The sequence below is a fragment of the Hemitrygon akajei genome, chromosome 4 (genome assembly GCF_048418815.1).
Source record: "Hemitrygon akajei chromosome 4, sHemAka1.3, whole genome shotgun sequence".
Classification (NCBI taxonomy): domain Eukaryota; kingdom Metazoa; phylum Chordata; class Chondrichthyes; order Myliobatiformes; family Dasyatidae; genus Hemitrygon; species Hemitrygon akajei.
Window position 1 is genome coordinate 103,638,043 of NC_133127.1, and position 21,061 is coordinate 103,659,103.

The following is a 21,061-nucleotide window of genomic DNA, read 5'->3' on the forward strand; positions in this document are numbered from 1 at the left end:
TTCATCTTGTTATTTCATTCTTTTTTATTTATTGCTGTTTATATATATTTGCATTTGCACATTGTGTTGTCTTCTATGCTCTTGTTGATCTTGTTTACAATTACTGTTCTATAGATCTGCTGAAAGAACAGCAGAGGAAAAGGGAGTGTGGAAAAGGTGGAAGAACAGAAACAGGAAAAGTGGAGAATGAGGGGATGGAAAAGATGGATGCTATGTTGGAGCAAGAGGAGGAATATTAAAAGAAAAAAAGATTGGTAAAAAATTACGAGGAAGCTGAAGTAAAGGAGAGGAACATGGAGCAGACTGAAGAAATAGAAGAGGGGTAATTATATAGTACACAACTCTGAAGGCTAACCTCAGAGTCCCTAAAAATGTACGTAATTGGAATTTCTTACAATTTTTGTCATTCAACAAAGTAAGATTTTTAAGTGCAATATTTATTAATTTTTAGTATTCACAAACATGTCACTAATTGTTCTCTTTTCATGATTCACAAATAGATTAAATGTAAAACTAGATCCAAAGTGACAATCTGAAGCTCATGTAATATTTACTTTTTAGTTGCATATCCTATAAAGAAATAAATGGATCAGGTTGATAGGAACTGCATAGGTATTTGCTCCCTATCTGGCATTGTGGAAGTGAACTGTGGCCGGATCTTCATGCTCATCTTCTTCAGTGAATACCATGATCCTTTCCAGTCCATCCACACGATTCCATCATCAGTGCCATGCTTTGCCACCTCTTTTGTGTATTCTCCACCAATGTAATATCTACCATTAGGATTTGCAGAATGACACCTATTATACCACCAACCACCACCATCTTCTCTGGCACATTGTTTTGTTGGATTTTCAGGTTCCCTGTTGAGATTAAAACAAACTAATTGGAACATGCAGAAATGGTCAGGAAATTCTGTTGTTCAAAACAGACATCAGAAAGGGTAAGATATACGGCCTAGGTGACTTTGACCATTGGTGACAGAAAAGATAGGTTGAGTATCTCAGAAACTGTTGATCCCTTGGGCCTCTCTAGAGCAGGTGTTCCCAGTCTGGGGTTCATAGACCCCTCAGTTAATGTTAGAAGTCCATGGCATAAAAAGAGGTTGGGAACCCCTGCTTTAGAGTTTACAGAGAATGACGTAAAAAAAACAGAAAAATGCAGTGAGTGGCAGATCTGTGAGTAAGAATGCATTGTTAATGAGGAACATCAGAAGAGAACAGCCAGTCTGACAGCAAGGTGACAGCAACTCAAATAACCACGTGTTACAATAATGACATACAGAAGAGCATCTCTGAATGTACAACACTTCAAAGTGGATGGGCCATAGCAGAAACGGACCACAAAATACATGTAGTGGTCTCTTTATCATGTACAGGATCCTTTTCCACTTCTCTATCATCCATGTGCCTGTCTAGGAGTTGCTTAGATGCCCTGAAGGTATCTGCCTCTACCACCACCTCTGGTGGGGCATTCCACACACCCACCATTCTCTGTGTAAAGAACCTATCTCTGACATTCACCTATACTTTCCTTCAATCACCATAAAATTATGCCCCTTGCATGAGTCATTTCCAGCTCTGGAAAAAGCTTTTTGGCTATGTACTATCTACTCTGCCTCTTACCATCTTCTACATCTTGCAACTGGTCACCTTTGCCAGTTAGAATACATTTAAATGTTACAATTTGCCAACATATTAAAACAAAATTACATTAGTATTTATGTATACTAGGAATAAGTATCTTTTTGACTAGGCTTAGAGTTTAGCTTTCTGGGTAAAAGGTAATTTAATTCTCAATAAAATGGAATATGGATTGTATAATACTTGACAGAATTCTCAGAAGGTCTATAGACAGCTTCTTCGTTAGGAGATTCTAACTTATTTTCTTGAAACAGGTTATGTTCTTTAAGTGATTCTTGTATGTCAGTGGAATGCATCAAACTTCTTATCATTGCTAGTATTGTGAGGCTGTGGCAGCATTTCCATGTCAATATTCCTGATTATCAAGGTCCCTCATAATTATACACATCTCCCCTCACTTTCCATTGTTTCAAAGATACTGTCCTAGCCTGCCTAATCTTTAGTTTTCCATTCATTCTCATGAATGCCCTAAGTGCAATAATCTCTTTAAACTCATGCCGCGACCAGATCTGTATGGCATACTCAAGCTGAGATCCAGATAACATTGCATGAAATTCAGGCATGAACTCCCACTTCTTGTATTCTATATCTGGACCAATAAAGAAAATCTTCCATTTGGTTTCCTTTATCAAGCTGTTCTGAGACAGTTATGTATAATTCTGTAAATAACGTCCTATAATGAACTCTTTTGTACTATCTGGAACCACAACATACCAGTTAAATAAAAGAGAAAGTTCCCCCTTCTCTCTTTGACACTATGGATTTGTACTTTTGTCCAGCCTGTTGTCTATTACCTTGTTAAAAACCTGGTTTTTGTCCACTTATTCTACATCAAATTCACTGCCTCATCCATCCTCCTTCTAACTTCCCAAAGAATTCAGACAGTTTAGTCAGACACAACAAATCCAGACTTGCTATGGCTGTTTCTGTGAAGAGTGAGAATTCCAGATTGTATACTGTATACACATTCTCTGATATTAAATTGAAACATTTGAGCATCCAGATTTACACAAAGCACACACTGCTAGATGCAATGCATTGTCATTTGTAGTTCTTCTTATGTCGGTGGACACCCAATTCATCTGCATTTCACACCAGCTTCAAGTATGTAGTGGAATTGTACATGTGAATTTCAGATATCCTTCTATATACATTTAAAAAGTCATTCTGAGATTTAAAACCAACTAAACTAATTTAAAAGTTAGAAGTAACAAAACAGCAGCATTCTGTTCTCCTTGACTTACCATCCGTCATTGTCTCTGTCGTAGGTACTGAACATCATGTCCTGATGTATAGTCATGGTTCGGTTGATTCCAAAGAGCGATTTGGCTCCTTCCATAAGAGTATTACCAGCCACACCTGAATAGCCATCGACTGACAGCCGATATTTGTTGACTTCAGACTGTACTACAAATTTGGAATAGTGAGCTTTCACACTATCATCATTCCAGTCACGCATTTCAAAAAGGAGCTCAGTAGTTTTCATTTTTGTCAATTGACTGATGCGGTCATTTCCCAGCCAGTATTCACCTGAAGAAAAGTTTATAGAAATGAAGTCATGATCACTTCATAATTGTGTGCATGTCATGAAGATACTAATTTCAATCAGATCACAGCTGAGTAATTCTCACTTCGAAAGGGGACAACCATCGGGGTTTACTACACTTGATAGAAGTCTATACAAGTGTATACATATAGATGTTATGCAGGGGAAATGGGTATATGATTACTGGCAGGGATGATTCTTTCCATAATGATATCCATTAGGTTTAGTCACGTGAATGTTTTATGATCGCAAATGTTAACAACATGGATTAAAGAGGGACAACAGGTGAGGGGTAGATTGGATTCAATGTATTAAGTTGATTAATTGCATTGAGTTAAGACATTTTAGGTAAGTTATAGAAGACTATAGTAAAACTGAAGTGTATGAAGCCGTAAAAACATTAACTTATAACCATGAAAACAAAAAGCAGGATTTCGCGGTGGCCAACCATTTTAATTCAAATCTCCATTCCCATTCTGACACATCGGTCAATGGCCTCCTCTACTGCCATAATGAACCCACTCTGGTTGGAGGAGCAACACTTCATATGCCATCTGTGTAGCCTCCAAGTATTTTCCAACTTGCAGCAATTTTTCTCCCTCCTCCTTCCTTCTTCTTCAGTTATTCACCCTGGTCCCTTTCTTGTCTCTTCTCTTCTCCACACCTGCCTATCATCTGCCCACTCCCCCCCCCCCCCGGTGCCCCTCCTCCTTCCCATGGTCCACTCTCCTCTCCTAAAGGTTTCCTTCCTCTCAAGCCCTTTACCTTTTCCACCTATCATCTCCCAGCTTCATATTTCACCCCTCCTCCCCTACCTACCTATCGCCTCCTAGCTTGTCTTCCTTCTCCTCCTCCCACCTTCTTATTCTGACTTTTCCCAATTCCTTTCCAGTCCTGATGGCCCAAATCAGCGAGCAACTGTTTGCTCTTTTCCATACATGTTGCCTGGCCTGCTCATTTGCTCCAGTGTTTTGTGTGTGTAACAGTATGTGGATGGTACAGAAGGAAAAGTGTTGGCAGTGATGTCTAATTCCACATAATTGGATGCTTCTATGCATCTTCAGATTCTTCTGTGGGTTTTGGTGCAGATGCAGAGAGGATCACAATGAAAATAATCTTTCATTTTTTGTTTTCATCTGCTTTTGCAAAAAAAAAGAATTATCATGCAGACTATATGATCTATATGCAATCATCAAGAAATATATCATAGGATTAGGCCCTTCAGCACACTGAGTTCATGCTGACCATCTTGTGCCCACATTTTCAAAAATCCTTTCTGAACCAATGTATTCTCCTCACTTTTTCATCATTTCCTTTCAGAGTTTGTCACTCACCTAAATACTAGGGACCAAATTCAGTGGCCAATTAATCCTAATTATGTGATTTCAAAGAAAACCTATGTAGTCACCAGGCACATGCAGACTCTGCACAAATGGTACTGAGGGTCAGAATTGAAGTTGGTTTGCTGGAGCTGTTAGACAACAGCTCTACTAATTGCATCACTCTGCAGCACAGTAATAAACTGATGTGGAATTTATAAAAACAATTTTATTTGACTAATTTTGTTTGAATGCATTGGCTGATTTAAACATTGCCTTGATATCAAAAAGTTAAAATAAAGATCAGAAAGATGTTTCATCAAGTGTAATTTCAGAAAGAAAACTATTCTGGATAAACCAAGAGTGAAGATATAAATACAAAAAATATTGCAAACATTGACTTTTTTTATTGAGAAGCTTGATATTAACAGAAGAGCTAATATCATTTGGGAAGAAAGCACTTCTGCATTCTTTTTAATGAGTTGAAAGTTAAATAAATGGGGCTTCTCTAGAAGAAATTGAACACCAAAGGAATACTTGCAGAATCTAAGAGACGGCAACACAATTCTATGAGGCAAGACACTAAATTCTATTCAAGAAAAACAAAATTTTACTTCATCAAAACTTGCCAGGTCAAATGAAAAAAATCTAACTGCCAAAACAATGAGTTCAAGTGTTAGCTTTCAGTATAAACTTCTGTTGTTTTTGCTCAATTCTATTGTTTGCATGATTTGTGTGCATTGGGGGTTGGTCTTTTTTTAATTGGGTTCTTTTGGGTTCCTTGCTTTGCAACTGAATGTAAGCAAAAGATCTCAAGGTTGTATAATGTATACACCTTTGGTAATAAATGTACTTTGAATCTTTGAAAATATGGAAAATTCACAATTGTTTAAGGAGTGCCTGAAAGGCAAGTTCAATCTTTGAAACTATTACTTAATCTGACTTCACTGACTGTTTGTTCTGATCTATGTGCTAGGAAAATACCAGTATTTTTCAATTTTCTGTCAGTTGTCCCCAACTAAATCTCTTTTTATTTTAGATCCATTTATATCATGTTTTATAAACTATGCAATTAACAGGATAATAGTACTTTGAATTTTGAGGGGTGGTGTCTTCAAATGTTCAATATATCAGTAGAGCGCCAAAGGTTTAAAAAGGCGACCACCATATACAGCGGGCAGCAGAGTAAGAGGGCTTTGGCTCAACAGGCTTCGGTGTGAACAGGCAGAGGCAAGGGTAGGTTCTGGTAAGTTTTGTTTTGTGCGTTTAGAGTAGAGAGAATGCCAGGCAGGATATTGGAATGCTCCTTTTGCAGGATGTGGGAAGTCAGGGAGACCTCTGGTGTCCCTGACAACGATACCTGCAAGAAATGCATCCACCAGCAGCTCCTAACAAACTGCATTAGAGAACTGGTGCAGGAGCTGGATGACCTCCGGATCATTTGGGAGAATGAGAAATTTATAGATAGTGGTTTCAGGGAAGTAGTTATGCCAAAGCAGCAGTGCACAGGTAATTGGGTTACCGTCAGGCGAGGGAAGGGGAAAGGGCAGGCAGAGCAGGGATCTCCTGTGGCCATTCCCCTCAACAACAGGTATACCGATTTGGATACTGTTGGGGGTGGGGGGATGACTTACCTGGGACAAGCTGTGGCAGCCGGATCTCTGGCACTGAGTCTGGTTCTGCAGTGCAGAAGGGAGGGTGGAAGAGGAGAGCGGTAATGATAGGGGATTCGATAGTACAGACAGGAGGTTCTGTGGTCATGACAGAGACTCCCAGATGGTTTGTTGCCTCCTGGGAGCCAGGGTCCGGGATGTCTCTGATCGTGTGCACAGCATTCTGAAATGGGAGGGTGATCAGCCAGATGTTATGATACACATCAGTACCAATGATGTAGGAAGAAAGAGTGAGGAGGTCCTGAAGAGTGAGTATAGAGAGCTTGGTAGGAAGTTAAAAAGAAAGACTTCAAGGGTGGTAATCTCAGGATTGCTACCTGTGCCACATGCCAGTGAGGGTAAGAACAGGATGCTCTGGAGGATGAACACATGGCTGAGGAACTGGTGTAGGGGGCAAGGTTTCAGATTTCAGGATCATTAGGACCTCTTCTAGGGGAGTTGGGACCTCTACAAGAGAGACGGGTTACACCTGAACTATACGGGGACCAATATCCTTGCAGGGAGGTTTGTTAGTGCTATTTGGGAGGGTTTAAACTAGATTTGCAGGGGGATGGGAACCAGAGTGACAGAGCAGATAGTGGGGGGGGGGGGGTGAAAATAAATGATGTTAAAAGTTCATGCAAAGTCATAAATAGAAGGTTTGTGTGTGGTGGTAATAATCTGAGGTGTGTCTCTTCCAATGTGAGGAGTATTGTAGGGAAGGCAGATGAGCTGAGGGCGTGGATTGACACGTGGAATTATGACATTGTAGCCATTAGTGAAACTTGGCTACAGGAGGGGCAGGACTGGCAGCTCAATGTTCCAGATTCTGATGTTTCAGACGTGATAGAGGCAGAGAGATGAAAGGTGGAGGGGTGGCATTTCTAGTCAGGGAAAATGCAAAAGCGGTGCTCAGGCAGGACAGATTAGAGGGCTTGTCTACTGAGGCCATGTGGGTGGAGCTGAGAAACAGGAAAGGTATGACCACATTAATGGGGTTGTATTATAGACCACTCAATAATCAGCGAGAATTGGAGGAGCAATTCTGCAGAGAGATAGCAGACAACTGCAGGAAACATAAAGTTGTGATAGCAGGGGATTTTAATTTTCCGCATATTGATTGGGACTCCCATACTGTTAAAGGTCTAGATGGGTTAGAGTTTGTGAAATGTGTTCAGGAAAGTTTTCTAAATCAATATATAGATGTACTAACTAGGGAGGATGCAATATTAGATCTCCTATTAGGAAATGAGTTAGGACAGGTGACGGAAGTGTGTGTAGGGGAACACTTTGGTTCCAGTGATCATAACACCATTAGTTTCGACTTGATCATGGATAAAGATAGATCTGGTCCTCGGCTTGAGGTTCTAAACTGGAAAAAGGCCAAACCTGAAGAAATGAGAAAGGATCTAAAAAGCGTGGATTACGACAGGTTGTTCTCTGGCAAGAATGTGATTGGTAAGCGGGGGGCCTTCAAAGGAGAAAATTTGAGAATGCAGAGTTTGTATGTACCTGTCAGGATGAAAGGCAAAGTGAATAAGAATAAGGAACCTTGGATCTCGAGGGATATTGGAACTCTGATAAAGAAGAAGAGAGAGATGCATGAAATGTATAGGAAACAGGGAGGAAATAAGGTACTTGAGGAGTATGAAAAGTGCAAAAAAAACTTAAGAAAGAAATCAGGAGGGCTAAAAGAAGACATGAGGTAGCTTTGGCAGTCAAGGTGAAGGATAATCCTAAGAGCTTCTACAGGTATATTAAGAACAAAAGGATAGTAAGGGATAAAATTGGTCCTCTTGAAGATCAGAGTGATTGGCTATGTATGGAACCAAAAGAAATGGGGGAGATTTTAAATGGGTTTTTTTGCATCTGTATTTACTAAGGAAGCTGACAAGGAGTGTATGGAAATAAGGGAAACAAGTAGTGAGGTCATACAGATTGAAGAGGAGAAGGTGCTTGCTGTCTTGAGGCAAATCAGAGTAGATAAATCCCCAGGACCTGACAGGGTATTCCCTCAGACCTTGAAGGAGACTAGTGTTGAAATTGCAGGGGCTCTGGCTGATATATTTAAAATGTTGGTATCTACGGGTGAGGTGCTGGAGGATTGGAGGATAGCTCATGTTGTTCCATTGTTTAAAAAAGGCTCTAAAAGTAATCCAGGAAATTATAGGCCGGTAAATTTGATGTCAGTAGTAGGTAAATTATTGGAAGGAGTACTAAGAGATAGGATCTACAAGTATTTGGATAGACAGGGACTTATTGGGGAAAGTCAACATGGCTTTGTGTGTGATAGGTCATGATTAACCAATCTATTGGAGTTTTTCGAGGAAGTTACCAGGAAAGTGGATGAAGGGAAAGTAGTGGATGTTGTATACATGGACTTCAGTAAGGCCTTTGACGAGGTCCCGCATGGGAGGTTAGTTAGGAAGATTCAATCGCTAGATATACATGGAGAGGTAATAAATTGGATTAGACATTGGCTCACTGGGAGAAGTCAGAGAGTGGTAGTGGAAGATTTGCTTCTCTGAGTGGAGGCCTGTGACTAGTGGTGTGCCACAGGGATCAGTGCTGGATCCATTGTTATTTGTCATCTGTATCAATGATCTGGATGATAATGTGGTAAATTGGGTCAGCAAATTTGCTGAAGATACAAATATTGGAGGTGTAGTGGACAGTGAGGAAGGTTTTCAAAGCTTGCAGAGTGATTTGGACCAGCTGGAAAAATGGGCTGAGAAATGGCAGATGGAGTTTAATGCAGACAAGTGTGAGGTATTGCACATTGGAAGGAAAAACCAAGGTAGAACATACAAGGTAAATGGTAGGTCACTGAGGAGTGCAGTAGAACAGAGGGATCTGGGAATACAGGTACAAAATTCCCTAAAAGTGGCGTCACAAGTAGATAGGGTAGTAAAGAGAGCTTTTGGTACATTGGCCTTTATAAACCAAAGTATTGAGTATAAGAGTTGGAATGTTATGGTGAGGTTGTATAAGGCATTGGTGAGGCCGAAATTGGAGTATTGTGTGCAGTTTTGGTCACCTAATTACAGGAAGGATATTAATAAGGTTGAAAGAGTGCAGAGAAGGTTTACAAGGATGTTGCCGGGACTTGAGAAACTGAGTTACAGAGAAAAGTTGAATAGGTTAGGACTTTATTTCCTGGAGCGCAGAAGAATGAGGGGAGATTTGATAGAGGTATATAAAATTATGATGGGTATAGATAGAGTGAATGCAAGCAGGCTTTTTCCACTGAGGTTAGGGGAGAAAAAAAACAGAGGTCATGGGTTAAGGGTGAAGGGGGAAAAGTTTAAAGGAAACATTAATGGGGGGCTTCTTCACACAGAGAGTATTGGGAGTGTGGAATGAGCTGCCAGATGAAGTGGTAAATGCGGGCTCACTTATAACATTTAAGAAAAACTTGGACAGGTACATGGATGAGAGGTGTATGGAGGGATTTGGGTCGGGTGCAGGTCAGTGGGACTAGGTAGAATAATGGTTCGGCACAGCCAAGAAGGGCCAAAGGGCCTGTTTCTGTGTTGTAATGTTCTATGGTTCTATAGTCCTATCTCCAAATATTGCTGGAGAGACATATTCAAAAGTAAACAAAGAACAGAGAAACAATCTTTACATTTAAGGTTATATTGAATCCAATGGAAGTCCAACTAGAAATCCCAGCACATGCCCGGTTTGAATGGGGTGAGCAAGTGCTTGCGGCGATATCACAAGCCCACATCGCTGAGAAACTCCTTTGATCTTATTAGAGAGCAGATGAGCAGAGCACTTGGAGTATTGTGAGTGGTTGTGGGTCCCTTAACAGGGAAGTTATGGTAGGATACAGGAACCGTGGTGTACAAAGGCTATAATAAATCTAGTCAAGAAGAAAAGAAAAGCTTACAAAAGGTTCAGAGAGCTGGTTAATGTTAGAGATTTAGAAGATTATAAGGCTAACAGGAAGGAGTTTAAGAAGGAAATTAGGAGAGCCAGAAGGGGCCATGAAAAGGCCTTGGCGGGCAGGATTTAAGGAAAACCTCAAGGCATTCTACAAGTATGTGAAGAGGAAGAGGATAAGATGTGAAAGAATAGGACCTATCAAGTGTGACAGTGGGAAAGTGTGTATGGAACAGGAGGAAATAGCAGAAGTATTTGATGAATACTTTACTTCAGTACAGGTGTACCCCCTTTACAAAGGTAGAACGTTCCTATGAAACTTTTCTTAAGCCGAAATAGCGTAAAGTGAAGAACCATTAATTTGTATGGGAAAAATTTTCGTAAAAGCGAAAATCATCTTTGTAATGCAAAAACAGGTTACTAATATAGGTCTTTTGTAAAAGCGAGGTGGCGTAAAGTGAACATTCGTAAAGCAGGGGACACCTGTATTCACTATGGAAAAGGATCTTGGTGATAATAGTGATGACTTGCAGCAAAAAGCTTGAGCATGTAGATATTAAGAAAGAAGATGTGCTGGAGCTTTTGGAAGACATCAAGATGGACAAGTCATCGGAACCTGATGAGATGTACCCCAGACTACTGTGAGAGGCGAGGGAGGAGATTGCTGAGCCTCTGGCGAGGATCGCTGCATCATCACTAGGGATGGGAGAGGTTCCGGAGGATTGGAGGGTTGCAGATGTTGTTCCTTTATTCAAGAAAGGGAGTAGAGATAGCCCAGGAAATTATAGACCAGTGAGTCTTACCTCAGTGGTTGGTAAGTTGGTGGAGAAGATTCTGGGAGGCAGGACTTATGAACATTTGGAGAGGTATAATATGATAAGGAATAGTCAGCATGGCTTTGTCAAGGGCAGGTGGTGCCTTATGAGCCTGATAGAATTTTTTGAGGATGTGACTAAACACATTGATGAAGGAAGAGCAGTAAATGTAGTGTTTATAGATTTCAGCAAGGTATTTGTTAAGGTACCCCAGGCAAGGCTTATTGAGAAAGTAAGGAGGCATGGGATCCAAGGGGACATTGCTTTGTGGATCCAGAAATGGCTTGCCCACAGAAGGCAAAGGATGGTTGTAGATGGGTCATATTCTGCATGGAGGTCGGTCACCATTGGAGTGCCTCAGGGATCTGTTCTAGGACCCTTACTCTTCATGATGTTTATAAATGACCTGGATGAGGAAGTGGAGGGATGGGTTAGTAAATTTGCTGATGACACAAAGGTTGGAGGTGATGTGGATAATGTGTAGCGCTGTCAGAAGTTACAGCGGGACATTGATAGGATGCAAAACTGGGCTGAGAAGTGGCAGATGGAGTTCAACCCAGATAAGTGTGAAGTGGTTCATTTTGGTAGGTCAAATATGATGGCAGAATATAGTATTAATGGTAAGACTCTTGGCAGTGTGGAAGATCAGAGGGATCTTGGGGTCTGAGTCCATAGGACACTCAAAGCAGCTGCGCAGGTTGACTCTGTGGTTAAGAAAGCATATGGTGTATTGGCCTTCATCAATCATGAAATTGAATTTAGGAGCCGAGAGGTAACGTTGCAGCTATATAGGACACTGGTCAGACCCCACTTGGAGTACTGTGCTCAGTTCTGGTCACCTCACTACAGGAAGGATGTGGAAGCCATAGAAAGGGTGCAGAGGAGATTTACAAGGATGTTGCCTGGATTGGGGAGCATGCCTTATGAGAATAGGTTGAGTGAACTCAGCCTTTTCTCCTTGGAACGAAGGAGGATGAGAGGTGACCTGAAAGAGGTGTACAAGATGATGAGAGGCATTGATCATGTGGATAGCCAGAGGCTTTTACCCAGGGCTGAAATGGTTGCCACAAGAGGACACGGGTTTAAAGTGCTGGGGAGTAGGTACAGAGGAGATATCAAGGGTAAGTTTTTACTCAGAGAGTGATGAGTGCGTGGAATGGGCTGCCGACAACGGTGGTGGAAGCGGATATGATAGGGTCTTTTAAGAGACTTTTGGATATGTACATAGAGCTTAGAAAAATAGAGAGCTATGGTTAAGCCTAGTAATTTCTAAGGTAGGGACATGTTCGGCACAACTTTGTGGGCTGAAGGGCCTGTATTGTGCTGTAGGTTTTCTATGTTACTATGTTTCTAAACAATATGCTGGTATTGGAGAGAGTCCAGAGGAGGTTCATGAGAATGATGCTGGGAATGAAAGGGTTAACATGGGGATTGTTTGATGGACTGTACTTGCTGAAGTGTAGAAGCAGGATCTTATTGAAACCTACCAAATATTGAAAGGGCTAGATAGAATGGATGTTTCCAATAGTGGGAGAGTTTAGCACTAGAGGGTACAGCCCTGGATATCCCTTTAGTACAGAGATCAGGAGACATTTCTTCAGCCAAAGGGTATTGACTCTGAGTTATTCATTGCCACAGATGTCTGTGGAGATCAAATCATTATGCATATTTAAATCAGGGTTTAATAGGTTTTGGATTAGTCAACAAATATGGTGAAAAGGCAGGAGAATGGGGCTGAGAGAGATAATAAATCAGCCATTTCAGAATGGTGGAACAGACTCGATTAGCCAAATGGCCTAATTTAGCTTCTAAGTCTTAATGTCTTATGATAATAAACATAACTCTATCTTAGAATTTCATAGTCTTTCATGAGCCAAGTTTTCAATTTTCAAAATCCAAATGGGACCTGAGGACCTCAATTTGGACGTCCTCACCATTCCATCAATATTAAATTATCCATTGTACATCAGTCCCTCATCTGCCCCCACCCCTTCAGGAGAAAGCATTTACAAGACCAACTAACTTTTTAAGATAATTTTTCCTGTCTCACCTGGTGTATCACAGAAACCTTTTCCTGAATCATATGCGATGTTTCCAAATCCATTTTTATAGGCATCCCATGATCTACCAAAGTCAACACTACCATCTTGTCTGTTCTGAATCAATGTCCATCCTGGAAAAAAATTAATAAATACAAAGCAAACATTGGTTAATAAGATATACTGAATTTAATTAAAATAATATTGTTTGCACCTTGAAGTAACATAGGTACCTCCTTCTTCAGTTATCATATCGCAGTAAACTTTGTAAGGCGGCTTGAAGGTATCAGGTTGGATTAAGTAAAGCTGAGATGTTCTACCACCTTTTTCATAAATATCATTACATTCTGAAAAAAAAATCAATTTATCCTTAACAGGGAAACTGAAAGAAATGAAAATAAACTCAAGATTTGAACTTACTTTCTAAACCTACGCACCTTTGCCTGAAACAACTGGTATGTTGCAGGAAACTACGCAAGGATTTGTACAATATTCCTTCTGCATCATTACTGCATGTTCAAGATTTTTCAGTTTCTCTTTGAGACTGTCCACCAGGGAACGCATAACACGAATCGAAGAAGGGAGTGTTTGTGTAACCTTTTCTTTTATCAATGAAAAACGTTCCTCCAGTTCTGTACTGTATGAACTTAATACATGACTGTTACCTGCGGAGAAGTATGTGCATTACAGTGGAACATGAAGATATAGATTAAGTTATTAAAGATAAAATTATTTCTCAACAGAAAAATCTGGATTACTTAGCAAGTCAGATACCTGCTGACTGTTTCCAATATTTTCTGTTTAATATCAAATTTCCAGCATCTGCAGTATTTTAATTATCATCAAGAAAATCTTACCCAGATACTGAGATTCACGCCGGTGCATTTCATTATCTACTCTTTCTACATAAATGTTAATTGCTTTTGAAGATCGAGAAAGATTTGAAACTTGTAATTTTAAGTTTTCAATAACTGGCATCATATTCTGTTCATCCTTTAAAAGAGCAGTCCTCAATTCACAGCCATTTGGGCATAGCACTCCCTTTAAAAGAAATAGGTGAGTTAAAATAATGAAAAGTGTTGGAAACAGAATTGAGTATCATAGTTCGAATGACATAATAGTGTATTTTCTAAAGCTTTGCTTTTACATTTGTGTCTGCAAATTTCCAATATGAAGATATCAGATTCTGCCCAATTGACACATTTGATATTTGGTAAGTTAAATATTTTGAAGTTTTATTGCCTCTTCCTGGTAGGGTACAACTAACACAATGTTCAACCAAAGTATGTTGTCCCAGCAGGTTATGATACCTGAACTCATCTTTAGTTAATGATTTATGTCATCACCAGTTAGTCAACTGGGATGAGGCCTTCAATCAGCAAGTTTTCACTTAGTACTTGCTCTGTCCACTTCAGGTCCTTCTGACCACTATCCAAACTAGAACGCTAAATGTATCAGGTAGTGAATTTATTTGATGCTTAATTTCTTAACTACCTTTTTCAGAATCCTGGGGTATAGCCCATCTGGTCCAGGTGACTTACCTACCTTCAAACCTTTCAGCTACCCAAGTACCTACTCCTTAGTAATAGGGAATACAATCACTTCTGCCCCTGACAGCCTCGAATTTCTGGCTCACTGCTAGTGTCTTCTACAGTGAACATTGACACAAAATTCTTTAGTCATTTCTTTATCCACCATCACTATGTCTCCAATGTTATTTTCCAGTTGTCCATTAGCATCTCTTGCCTCTTTTTACTGAAAAATCTGAAAATAACTTTTGGTATTTTCTGATATTTTTGACTAGGTTATCTTTATATTTCATCTTTTCTCTCATTATGGACTTTATTGTTGCCTTCTGTAGGATTTTAAAAGCTTCCCAATCCTCCAATTTCCCACTAGTTGTTGCATTATATTTTGGCCTTTTGCTTTTATGCTGTTGTTGACATGTCTTGTTGCCTCATCCTCCCTTTAGAATATTCTTCATCTTTTGGACATACTTATCCTGCACCTTCTGAATTGCCCCAAGAAACTCCAGCCATTGCTGTTCTGCCTTCATTCCCACTGGTGTCCCCTTCCAATCAATTTTGGCCAGCTCCTTTCTCATGCCTCTGTAATTCCCTTTATTCAACTTTAATACTGATACATCTGATTTTATCAGCTCCCTGTCAAACTGCAGAGTGAATTCTATCATATTATGATAACTGTCTCCCAAGGGGTCCTTTACCTTAAACTCCATAAACAAATCTGGTTCATTACACAACACCCAATCCAGAATTGCCTTTCCCCGAGTGGGCTCAACCACAAGCTGCTCTAAAATATCATCTCATAGGGATTCTACAAATTCCCTCTGTTGGGATCCAGCACCAACCTGATCTTCCCAATCTACTTGCATATTAAAATCCCCCATGACTATTGTAACATTGTCCTAATTACAGGCTTTTTCTATTTATATCCCACATCCTGGATATAACTCCCATCAGGATCTTTTTGCCCTTGTAGTTTCTTGCAGTTCCTTGCATTAACTTTACCCACAAAGGTTCTACATTTTGTGATCCTATGTCACCAAAGGATTTCATTTCATTTTTTACCAACAGAGCCACCTCAACCCCTTTGGCTAACTGCCTGCCCTTTTGATAAAATGCATATCCTTGGATATTAATTTTCCAACTATGATCTTCTTTCAGCCACATCATAGTGATACAAAGATGGCTTCCCTGGAACCAGCCTACCATTCGGGACCTTGTTGAAGGTCTTGCTAAAGTCCAAATATACAACATCCATTGCCCTAATCTTATCTATCCTTTTGGTTACTTCAACAAAGAACTTAAAAGGATTTGTCAGTCATGATTTCCACACACAAAGTTATGCTGACTACTAATCACACTCTGTCTATCCGAATGCTGATAGATCCTCTCCCTCAGAATTCCCTCCAGTATCTTTGCTATCACTGCTGTCAGGCTGACCAGTTCCTTGGTTTATCCTTAACAGCAGAAGAACATTAGATCCCTTCCAGTCTTCAGGAACTTCAGTAATGGCTAACAATGAAAGACAAGGGCCTCAGCAATTTTTTCACTAACCTCGCATGAAGTCAAGAATGCATTTAGTCATGCAGTGGGGCTTTCACCACCTTAGGGTGCTGTAAAACTACAAAAACTGTACCTCTTTCCCGGTAACAAAAATATCCTCCAAATATCTCTATTAAATTCCCTTATATCTCGAGCAACCATGATTTTCTCCACAATGAATACTGAGGAGAAATACTCACTTAAAATCCTACCCTTCTCCTGTAGCTCAAGATTTAGCAGCCTTGCTGATCTCTCTGGGATCTACTCTCTCTATGGCCACACTTTTACTCTTAATATAGCTATAGAACCTCTTGGATTAAGAAAAAAGTCACAAACCAACAAGGTAATAGCAGAGCAGTGCCTTTCTCTACCTTTCCACTTGCTTCCCTTTCAGTTTCCTCACCACACTAGTTTTATCTGGGGGAAATAATGTCAAAAGTGATTGGAGCTCTCCAAGAAATTTTCTAGATCTCAGACAATTTTCATGTACTAAAAAACTGCCAGTCATTTTAAGATAATGCAACCAGAGTTCTAGAGTTCTATAGAATGGACACTGGCCCTTTGGCCCTAGTCATCTAAGTGTCTTCCTGAGCCAGTCCCATTTGCCTGCATTTGGCCTATATCTCTCTAAAACTTTTCTTTTACTGTACCTCCCCAAACTTCTCTTAAACATTACTGTGCCCACCTCTTATACCATTCCTGGCTGCTTGTTCTACATTCAACTATCTTCTGTGTAAATCCAAAGATCTAACATACAGTGACCCTTTTCTGTGCTTAATCTTCAACCCATGGAAGTGGATGATTGCTGATCATGAATATTATTCAATTAATACCAAGAAGTGTACATTTTCACGGGGGCTTACCTGTCACAGACACAACAAGCATTTCTTCAAATTCAGAAAGCATTGCAGCTAGTATTCAAAATGCAATTTTTTTGAAAAATCTCCTGCAGAAATATAGGCTCAGTTCTCTTCTGCCCTGTTCCCCAAATTCAATGTACTCAAAGTTAAGGGAAATTGCGATATATGTCTATTTTATCTTCCTTAAGCTTTCTTTCTCAAAACAGTTTCTGACTCATTCTTTGTTGTCTTACCATTTCATTGCCGATGAAGAGGCATCCTCCTTTGTCATTGTCGAATGTCCTCTGACTAGCTTTTTGTGCTTGGGTTGTAGTAGAAGTCTGGAACCTGCTTCTTCTAACGCTTGGTTCATTTCTACTAGGGACTTGTCGAATTGTTTCGGTTGGCTCAGAACCAGCATCATAAGGTCTGGGCCCACGGGGATCTACGGCGGTTTTATGATGCTACAGGTAAATAAAAACACTGAACAACAATACATGGTAGCTTCACGTGTTTTCTCTTTTCAGACCTTTTTCATGTTAATTTACATTTTAGTTGAAAGGTATAAAATCAACAAGATGTGTATTTTTTGTACATAAGTAAGGCACTGAAAGATAATCTTCCATTCACTTAAGCTGGATAATATTTATGTCCAGAATTATAAGTTACTATTTGTGTCTGTGGAACTCAGCCACAAATAAGTTCCACCTACAGTTTAAGAGGAAATATATTTTAAAAGTAAGGCTACAAAGGAAGTGGGAGACATTACAAGCAAAGTTCTTAGTTTGGCTTCTTCAATTACTGTACATGCTGTGTATTAAGAGAGAGGGTGATAGAGAGAGAGAGCCAGATTTACAGTATGCACATACATTTTGTATACATATATATCACCTTTATCTGGGCCATTCACCAACCTTAAACTAAATTCTTGTCCTATTCTGCCTTCTCATCCAGATTGATCAACTGCATTCCAGCTGCACCTTCCTCTCTACATCCAACAAACATATTCTATCAATTTGACTCACCTTTTCCATGAACCACTTCTCACAATTTTCACGTCCGGTGAGAGATAGAGCACTGGGGAGTGCAGTAGAACAGAGAGATCTGGGAGTAGAGACCCATAATTCCTTGAGAGTGGTATCACAGATATATAGGGTCGTAAAGAAAGCTTTTGGAACATTGGCCTTCATAATTCAAAGTATTGAGTACAGGAATTAGGATGTTGAAGTTGTGTAAGATATTGGGGAGGCCTAATTTTGAGTATTGTATCCAGTTTTGGTTAACTATCAACAGGAAAGATGTCAATAAGATTGAAAGAGTGCAGAGAAAACTTACAAGGAAGTTGCTAGAACTTGAGGATCTGAGTATATAGGAAAATGTTGAAAGTTATGACTTTATTCCCTAGAATGTAGAAGAATGAGGGGTCATTAGATCGAGGTATCAAAATCATGAAGGGTATAGATAGGATAAAAGGGAATGCCTTTTCTCTGGCAAGTCTACATCAGACACATGGAAGGTGTTTAAAGAGTACAGGAACAGCATGCTCCTGTTAGAAGGAAGGACGAGGATGGAAAGATAAGAGAACCATGGACATCCAGAGAGGAGATGAATTTAGTCAAGATGAAAAAGGAAAAGTATGTCAAGCTTCAGAAGTCAGGATCAAGCAGAGCACATGCGGAGTGTGAAGAAACCAGAAAAGAACTAAAGAAGGGAATTAGGAAAGCCAGGAGAGGCCATGAAAAGTCCTCAGGAAGTAGGATTAAGGTGAATTCCAAGGCATTCTATAGGTACATCAAAAGTAAGAGAATAACTAGGAAGATGGTGGGAACAATTGAGGATAAAAGGGGGGAAGATTTGTTTGTATGTGGAGAATGTGAGTGGGTATTTAATGAGTACTTTGTTTCAGTAGTTACAAAGGAAAAGCATATGGAGGACCAGGAGATCAGTGCTGAGTGTATAAATATGTTAGGTGTTTAGAGGTCACGGAGACCATAAGATGAAAAGACATAGGAGCAGGATTAGGCCCACTACCGACTCCTAGTTCATCTACTCCTGTTCATCTCATCCCTCTCCACATTTATCTTCCTGGATCATTTGTCATCTACAATTCTTTTCTTGTTCCTTATCCAGTCTTGTATTATCTTCTCAAAAATAATTATCTATCTCCCTGATTATCTGCACAATCCTCTCCACAAGCCTCAAAACTTCTGATTTTCATTACTCCATTAACCCAGAGATCTGGGAGTGTTGGTGCTTTGGAAATGACTGAAGAGTGGGGAAGAGGTTGCAAGGTAATTAAGTAAACTCTGGGATTAGACCATGTTTCCAAAACTAATGTCAGCAGCTGTGAAGAAATGCTTCCATTTGCTGTGAGGACATTAGGTTTAGATTGGATAATGAAGGTTGCTATTATTCTACAAGTGCAAATCAACATCCAGCAATGCACTTCCCTTCCAACGTACTTCACAGGAACAGCCCTTCAGTTTACAATGTTATGCCAATCTAGTAATTAAACATCTAACTAAACTAATTCCTTCTGCCTAAACAATGTCCATATCCCTCTAATCTCTCTGCTTATCTGTGAATTTCTATTGCATTTGGCTCCGACCCAGCAGCACATTTCATCACTCTCCGTAGAAAATTTTGCCTCACAAACAATATTAACATATGCAAGAGAAATTTATGAGTAGTTTACTCAAGATTTTGGTGATTTTGGAAGTCAGGATTTAAAAAAACCATAAGGTTTTAATATTGCATGAAAGTGCCACAGTTTTGATATGAACACAAGAAAGTCTGCAGATGCTAGAAAACCAAAGCAACACACACATACTGCTAGAGGAACTCTGCAGGTCAGGCAGCATGTATGGAATTAATAAACAGTCACATTTTGGGGCAAGACCCTTCTTTAGGACTGGAAAGGAAGGGGAAAGATAGTGGAATTAAAAGGTGAGGAAAGGGGAAGATGGATAGCTAGAAGGTGATAGGTGAACACAAAGTACATTGCAAATACTGTGGTCAAAGCAACACGTACAAAAGCTGGATGAACTCAGCAGGTCGGGCAGCATCCGTGGAAACAAGCAGCCAACATTTTGTGCCGAAACCCTTCGTCAGGTGATAGGTGAAGCCAGGTAGGTGGGAAAGTTAAAGGGCTGGAAATGAAGGAATCTGGTATGAGAAGAGTCCAGAGTGGAGAATAGAAGAAGAGGGGAGGGGGAGGGATTTTCTTTTTGCCAGAAGGAGAAATCAATATTCATGCCATCAGGTTGGAGGCTACCCAGATGGAATATAAGGTGTTGTTCCTCCACCCTGAGGGTGGTCTCATCATGGCATGAAGGGAAGCCATGGAAACGGGAATAGGAATCGGAATTAAAATGTTAGGGCACTGGGAAGTTCTGCTGTTGGCAGATAAAGTGGACATGCTCTACAAATCAGTCAACCAATTTACAATGGGTCTCATTGTCAGGTTTCATTTGGGTGTCTTTCTATAAAGTCGCCACACAGATACCCCCCGCCACACAGATACCCCCCGCCACACAGATACCCCCCGCCAACACAAAGCAAATTAAATTCCTTACATGAGCTCTTTCGTCATCAGGTACTTCATCATAATCAATATTTGTCGAACCGTCCACCAGGGTGCTGAAGAGACACAGAAAAATTAGTTTCATTTTGAAGATTCTTCAATTACTCCCTGCCTATATCGTACTTTTCATCAAAGTCTTTCTGAAGTCTTTATCCTGCCTTTTTATATGTTTCTATATTGAACCTCAAGGGAATAGAGGATAGAGATTGGTGCAATTGTTTGCTGTACTTGAAATCATTATCAGTGAGTTAATCTTTAAACCACAGCAAATTTATCAAAGTCAGATTGTACACTGAGTGTTTATCCTTCCTGTCTGTAACATATTATAAGCATTACTGCTTTTGGAAGTATAAAATACACAAGTTTTCAAATATAATATCTACAGACACAACCTAATTGCATTTGGGTTCCAGATTATAAAACAATTCTCCGATTGAATATTAGGAATGAGTTCATTAGTCATTTTTGGTAAAATATATGTTTAATTTAATAAAGATGTTTTTGCAAAATATTTTCATATTGATTCTCTTGTGTAAAGAATTTAAAGGGCTAGATTCATTTTTGGTAGTAATGAAGCAGTTGACTCTTTATCCTTAACCTTGCCCACAGAATAGATTTTAACTGTTGTGCTGAAGTTTGCTTTGACCATATAACCATAGAACAATTACAGCACGG

General features: G+C 39.8%; 1 protein-coding gene across 1 annotated transcript; it reads right to left on the minus strand.

Annotated features, from left to right (window-relative positions):
- Positions 1–416: 416 nt before the first annotated feature.
- fgb (fibrinogen beta chain) lies at positions 417–20,536 on the minus strand. Its single transcript, XM_073043144.1, has 8 exons — positions 20,379–20,536; positions 17,058–17,267; positions 13,757–13,940; positions 13,337–13,564; positions 13,133–13,246; positions 12,911–13,033; positions 2,888–3,173; positions 417–863 (listed from the first exon to the last, which is right to left on the minus strand). The coding sequence occupies exons 1-8, from the start codon at positions 20,469–20,471 to the stop codon at positions 590–592; spliced, it is 1,512 nt and encodes a 503-aa protein (XP_072899245.1). The 5' UTR covers positions 20,472–20,536; the 3' UTR covers positions 417–589.
- Positions 20,537–21,061: the final 525 nt, after the last annotated feature.

Coding starts and splice junctions, on each gene's coding strand:
- fgb (XM_073043144.1), bottom strand. CDS start 20,471: ATGAAACTAATTTTTCTGTGTCTCTTCAGCACCCTGGTGGACGGTTCG. Junction 13,034..13,132: donor TATGATAACTGAAGAAGGAG/GTACCTATGTTA, acceptor ATTTTTTTCCAG/GATGGACATTGATTCAGAAC. Junction 864..2,887: donor GACAGAGACAATGACGGATG/GTAAGTCAAGGA, acceptor TAATCTCAACAG/GGAACCTGAAAATCCAACAA.